The sequence below is a fragment of the Toxoplasma gondii genome, chromosome IX (assembly GCF_000006565.2).
Source record: "Toxoplasma gondii ME49 chromosome IX, whole genome shotgun sequence".
NCBI classification, from domain to species: domain Eukaryota; phylum Apicomplexa; class Conoidasida; order Eucoccidiorida; family Sarcocystidae; genus Toxoplasma; species Toxoplasma gondii.
This window is the reverse complement of record NC_031477.1, coordinates 4340235-4346987: the sequence shown is the minus strand read 5'-3', so window position 1 is coordinate 4346987 and position 6753 is coordinate 4340235. Positions and strand designations below refer to the sequence as shown.

At 53.6% G+C, this 6753-nt stretch overlaps 1 protein-coding gene across 1 annotated transcript; it reads left to right on the top strand.

Annotated features, from left to right (window-relative positions):
* The first annotated feature begins 1113 nt into the window (after positions 1-1113).
* On the top strand, positions 1114-5747 carry TGME49_291690 (hypothetical protein). Its single transcript, XM_002368480.2, has 2 exons — positions 1114-2998; positions 3839-5747. The coding sequence occupies exons 1-2, from the start codon at positions 1833-1835 to the stop codon at positions 5064-5066; spliced, it is 2394 nt and encodes a 797-aa protein (XP_002368521.2). The 5' UTR covers positions 1114-1832; the 3' UTR covers positions 5067-5747.
* The last annotated feature ends 1006 nt before the right edge of the window (positions 5748-6753 follow it).

Genomic DNA, 6753 nt, shown 5'->3' with positions numbered 1-6753 from the left:
CATGCGAACGAGAAAGCCGTAGCTCGGAGGGCAACATCTGGCACGGGCGCCTAGGTGCAGCGCCGAAACCGCGATACAGCAGCCCGATATTTTCCGTTTTGTGCCTCTCTCCTCGTTTTTCTTTGCTACTGTCTGGTGTGCAGAATCCGCTGTGTCTGATGGCGATGCTTTAAATTGTCGAAATCGAAAGATGAAGATGAAAACAGTAGTGCCGTTGCTCATGGAGCACGCCTCTGCACATAACCTGTCGCTGGCTGCCTCTCGCACAAGCACACAGAAGGCTGCATTAACTTGCTGCCTTTTCCCGGTCCTTCTCGCCACGGCTACTTGTATCCATTGCCCAGAACTTTTCAGTTCGACCCGAGGGTAGGAATTTTTGATTCTCATGAAGGCGAATCACCAATTTCCTCACGCGATTCCCCATAACGCAACAGAGGCAGGAGGTGTCTCATTCTTTGTGCAGAGAGCACTACCGACGGCAATAGGTTTTGAGAGTGAGCAGCTCCAGGCCTGCCTGTCGCCGCCTGCAACCGGATAATCTCAGAAAAAAAGGGGGGCAAAGGAAAAGCAAAGCTGAGTAGTGCTGTATCCACCCGTCACTCCAGTGTGGGAGAAGACACGCGAACCCGAGTCAGGAAAGCTGCCGCAAGACAGGCAAAAACACGCCTTGACCAGGGCCGCTGAAGCAGGAACGCAAGGGTGGGGGAACCACACCTCGCAAGTATATTTCTTTGTCACAGAGGTGTAATACCTAGGGAGAACGTTATGCTGAGGCGACGAAAAGTGCAAAAAGGTTGAAAACGTGTTTCTGCAGGAGTTGTCAGAGGGGACCGTGGCGCGATCCAAGCAGCAACAGATTTACGCGTTCCCACAGATAATTAATGAGTATTAGTCAGTAATAGACCTCTTCCCATAACGTCAAGGATATCGTCCTAACAATAAACAGCCTCGCTTGACATTTGTTTCTCAAGCAACAGCTCAATTTCTGTCTGCGTTTGGCTTCGCCACGGCGTGTCGTCCCGAGGGCGCGTCACGCCAGCGCACACCGTCTAGGGCTTGCCGAGAAGCAGCAGCAAGAGGGACCCAGGAGACGTGCTCCAGTTGATTTCTTGTGTTTTCCATTTTTGCGGTCTATCTCTTTGGAACAAAGGAATTTTCTTGAGGATGGAAAAGTGCGTGCAACAGCAGATTTCCGTGGGACGAGACGAGCACAGCCATTTCCCCAACTGTTCACGATTGCCGGGAAGCGATTTCACCACATGCATGAACACAAGACGGCTCCGTTCGAATGGCCGGAACGTTCACCGTCGCCATCTGTATTTTTAAAAAGAAAATGCTTTAACAATTCGTGAATGTTCGCGTACTCCATCGGAGTCGTCGATGTGGAGGCCTGAGGGGGTGCTTCTAATATGACGACACTCGTCGGCTCTCTTGTCTACCAGTCTTTCTCGGCGTTTCCGTCAGTCTGTCTCTGCGTCTTCGCTTCCCCTCCGTTTCCTCACCATCGATCTTCCTTGCCTCGCTCTGCTCCCACCCCGGTTCCGCCTTCTCACATCTGATCTTTTACTTCCCTCTCTCACCCGTCCTTCTATATGCTTTCTCAGTACCTGTCCGTTTGCTCTTCCCCGCTGTCAACATGGTTTCAGTTATTATTCTGAGTTGTATCCCACCACCTTCCCTGTTGCACGCGGCTGTCGTTATTCGAATTGCCTGAGGTCTCGCACTGGTCTCGTACAGTGAGCCACCGACACACGGCCGTTCGTTTTTCTATTTCAAGAGTTTCTTTGTGCACATCGTCACCCGTTTTCTCCGCTTTTTCTGAGCGAAGGGCGATGCCCCTTCCGTGGTCGCTTCCCACAATGTCTGATTGCAGACAGGTGCGATGGATCTGTGCACATGTGTTCTTTTGTCTGGCATTTCTCCTGGCTCTCGCCTGCAGCACTCAGAGTGTCTGTAGCCTAGCGCTCACCCGCACAGACCGACTGCCCCGCTTTCGGGTGGGTACGGATATTCTTTGTGGACAACAACCGTGGGTGTTTCGACGTCTTGCGTACTCCGCGCAGACTCGTCGAGCGACACCGCATTCTGCATGTTCTTCAACGTTGCTTTCACCGCACATCTTGCGGTTTCTTGCATTTCAACTTTTCCCGTTTTCTCCTGGCGTTCCTGCCACAGGGGGGTCCGTGAAACCCCTCCGGAACCCCGGCTCCGCAGTTCGGTTTCGCTCTCAGTCCTGGAGAACAGTCGATCGCAGCCGGGCATTTCCCGTCCTCGCCCCTGAGCACCTGACTTTTCCAGTGTTGTCCGCGCACGGCCGCATGCAGTTTGGTTTTTCCGCCGTGGCCTCACTTGGGGAATTCGGGAATCGCTGGCGTGGTTGCGGAGGCCGTGCACCACAGTGGTCTGTGTGTAGCTCTGCAAACACGTGCAGCCCGCCTGCCGCCTCAGACTGCTTTTTGACTCCTCACGAAACGACCTGGCTTTCTTCGTGGTCATCGATCCTGTCTCGTGTGTCTCTGGCAGGGGCGGCTTCTGCCCTCTTCGCGAAACGCCGACCCACAGCCGGCATCTCGGCCGGAGATGCGGAAGACGAAGAAAGCGAGGAGCAGCAGGAGGAGGAACAGTTTGTTTTGGATCCATCGAAAGTGCGGAGTCGTTTCGGCTCCTTGACTGAGCCGGGACCTTCCCCAGAAATCCCGCCCGAGTCTCCGTACTGGCCTTCCTTTCCAGCGAAGCGAGTGACACCAGTGCCGGCGAAGCTTCCCAGGTGGCATCCCCGATCGCCCTTCCCGACACTCCAGCCTCGTGGTCCCTTCTATCCGGCGAATCCGCGGAAAACCAAACCGCCGAAATGCAGAAGATTCAAAGGCGAGGCGCCGCCGCCTGTGGAGCTGCCTCGGCCGCCCGCCAAGCTCAGGCGCGACTTCCGGACTTGGGTACGCGACGCGCACTACGAGTATCCCCAGTTCACGACAATTCAAGCAAGCCTACGGTACAGGTGAGTTGGCCGAACAGCTTTTTTCGGTTGCACTGACTCCGGACAATCTACAGGTCTGCCTAAACTGAAGGGTCAAGGAGGCTCACATTGGACACAGGGTAGTAACAGTGAAATAGTGTCCGCGCGCACATCCGCGTTTACGTTGCGCCTCCGCTTTGTACGCGTTTCGACTTGGAATTCCCTGGTAAACACCCCTTCTCAGGGAATGAGGGTGACGGCAAGGAGAGCCACAGCGAACGAGTATCAGTCGTCGTCTGTGTTTCGTCGATACACAACGATGCAAGTGAATGAAGGGTTTAGAGACCTGCGTGTAATCAGAAATTCATAGCCAACACCAACAATATTCAGATTGCCTGCTTGGGTACGGCAGCACTTCTCCCGGACTGGGATTTCCGAGGGAACGCAGGGGCCTTGTTTCGAGTGCCTTGACATCGAAAAGCTGGATAGAAGCTGCGGGCCGTGAGCACTTTGCCGACAGAAGACTATATGCTTCACCTTCCTTGCTGCTTTGAACGGTGCCTTTCCGTTCACGCGCTGCCTGAAGTGCGGATTCTGCATCATATGCGGTGTTGTTCACCACCCTGCCTCGTTCACGAAACCGCAGAAGCGAGAAAACTGACTCTGTCAAACGGGAGAGTCGTGAGGAACTGCGGACCTTCCTCTAGAACTGTGTAGTGCCTGTTACGCTTCTGAATGAATGCCCACGGCAAAGAGTGAACCCCGCGAGAATATTTGCGACTTCTGAAAACTTCCCTGTGCGTGTGGCAACGTGTACATGTGTGGTAGCGATCCATTAGTGGACGGGAAGATGACTGTCTGCTGCGAAATGTTCGTTTGCAGGCGGCGGCTAAAGCGTTCTTCCCGCAAACTCGACTGGAGGCTGAAGAGCCTACAAAATCGCCGCATGTACTTCGCGTGGCGGCGAAATATGCGAGATCAAGAAACCCACCGATGGATTCGTGAGATGGAACGGTGGTCGCTGCTAGCTGCGCGGTACTGGAAAAATCAATACGCGCTTCAGGCGCAGAGATGGATTGCTGGTGACCAAGAACCAGACTCAAGTGCAGTGTCTGAAGACAGCGACGTGGGTGGCCGACAGAATGAAGGACAGCAAGATGGAAATCTCGCTTTTGAAGAAGCTGCCAGTCCTGACGTCGGACAAGATGCAGAGGAAATGAAGCCGGCAGAGAATTGCGCAGAGCAACATGGAGAGCAGCAGGAAGAGCGAGTGCGAAGACTCTCTAAACGTAGAGAAGCATCGTTACGAGACACGCGCGGGCTTTGTCGTGGAGAAGACAAAGCCGAAGATATTCTGCGCTCTGCTGACGTAGAAGCGCTTGACGATGTGTTGCGTAGAGGATACCGCCTGCCGCCCATGACAGCGAGCGTTGCAGCGTCCCCAATTCCTTGGTGGTCGTCGGCGAAAGGCCTGCACAAGTGGCGGGGGAGAAAGACCGCCACCAACGTCCAAAGTCGATGGGTAAATTGGGCGAACCCGACCCGCGAGGTCGAAGCGGTCGTAGCGGGGCAGCTGCTCAGAAGGCAAGGCCGGGTTCTTCAGCATCTGCGGGATAAGGGTGTTGTACTGAGGGAAACTCTGCAGCGTGTAGCTACGCAAGGAAACGTGATGGCGGATGCGGAAAAACCCGAACTGCGTGGCGATGTGGAAAGCGTTGAGTCACCGCCTGGAGTGTCGCTGGAGAGCGCAGGGGAAACGCATGCAGACCCTTCACGAGATCTCAGTGTGGAGACGAGGAGACTCAAAGCCATCGAGGCGGCGATGGATGTGGCCATGATGCTCGGACAAAGTGTGGTGACTAAAACATCTGGAGCGAGTACGCCGTACGACGTGCACAGCCCGTTTATGCGGTCCCATACGTCGTCCCGGAGAAGAAGAAACCGGATGCGCGGCCGTATGAAAGATCCGGATCAGAGAAATATGACACGCCAGGAGAGGCGACTCGCGAATTTCGCACGGCGCCAAAAAGCTGCAGCGGAAGATCGCGCAGCCCTGAAAGAAGCGCGGAGGAAGGCCTGGGAAGCGAGAGCCGGGGCCGGAGGCAGTTAGGTTTCAGACGGACGGGAATGCTAGTAGGAGGCGAGGAGAACATCTGAAGAGCACCCGTGGAAAATCCGTGGTTTTCTTATAAAGGGACGCTTCAGAGGCTGTTGCTGTTTTCTCAGACACCTCTGGTCTGCGCCGGACAAGCCGCTTTGATGTCAAGTTGTAGTTGTTTTTTCGTCGTCTTGACCCGATAGGTCTTCGGTTCGTTGCTGCCTCTTTCGATCGTATTGAGTTTGGTTCGTTTCGGTTTGCGCATTACGAAAAACGCCAATGAGGTTTCTTCCAGAACTGCCAGATGACCGGCCAGCCGCGTCCCTTGGCTGCAGAAGAAACGTACCAATTCAGGAACCGCGTGAGTTTCACGTGTTCTGTCGCTTCTTTGCCCGTGCCTATGAAAGGCAGTGCTGCGGAAAGATGCGCGTGTCAGTGCATAAGCGTTGACAAAAGGTCTTCACCCGCGACAACTGGAGAGGTTTGGACACGAACAGTAGCCGTATCTCCGGTACTCCCTGCCCGTGAAGCATAGGTATACGGCGGGACAAATCCATTCGACGAGAATATGTTTCGCACAAAGGGTTACTATGCTTCCCGCGATTTTAAACCACAGGAGCCCTGGACTGTGTACCTGGATTACAAGGTAGACACTCCTTGTTATTCGAGAAGGCAAACAACGCGCTACGTGGCACTTTTTCAAAGAAATTGAAATCTTTTGATCTCAAATTCCACACAAGGTGGCCACAAAACCTGTGGTCCCAGAGGTGCGTCAGCGGTTTCTGCGCAGGTCAATTTATGCTTCGGCCAGCTGGGCTCTGATGGGAAGTTGCCGTATTCAAGTTTCGTGAGATGTTTGCGCGAACAAACTTGATTGCAGCAAAGCAGAACATCTAAATTTCGTGCGCAAGTGCTGTACAATAGCGAACACAGATGACGGCGGCACAGTGCCGCCGTGGGTGACGCCATTCCACGTTTGAATGCAGAACAAGCCACTCCGAGGCATGCGTTTTTTGTTTAAGATCCCATACTCGGGCTCCGTAGATTCCCAAATTGTCAGGGCGCATGGGCCCCAGGAAACTGCGGTCTGACACGCGTCCGCCACGTCGAGAAATACTATACCGTGCGCGGTAGATTTAACTGTCTACCTCTGGCTATGTGCAAATGCATTCACCTGTGCTGATCGAATTCCCCTTTGCCCAGCAGGGCTGAAAAACAGGTCTAATACAAAGCCTTTGGCATCCCAAGAAAACGTGAGAAGACAGTGCATTGGATCGCCTCCACCACGGTCGATGTTAACCTATTTACATACTCACTGGTACAAACACTTTCCAGAACCTGGAGACTTCCCGTCGAACATCGTTAAAACGTTGAGAGGTTGTGACAGTCGAAAAACCAGACAAGAGACGCACGATGATCCGGTGACACGCAAACCGTCGTTGTCAAGAAACAAAAAAGCAGACTCTCTTATTTTTGACACGAATATCTCCGTCACTCTATATGACATAGATCGTTTCCTATCGTCGTTCAAAGCTATGGCGACTGAACTCGTTGCCTATTGCGACTCTTCACCCCAGACGCGACACACAGGCGGGTTGAAGCCGAGGGAGGAGGAACGATCAAAATTAAACTCCACTGAACACGTTTAGATCGTGCGTTGTTCTAGCCACACAGTTACGTACACTTCACATTTGCACAG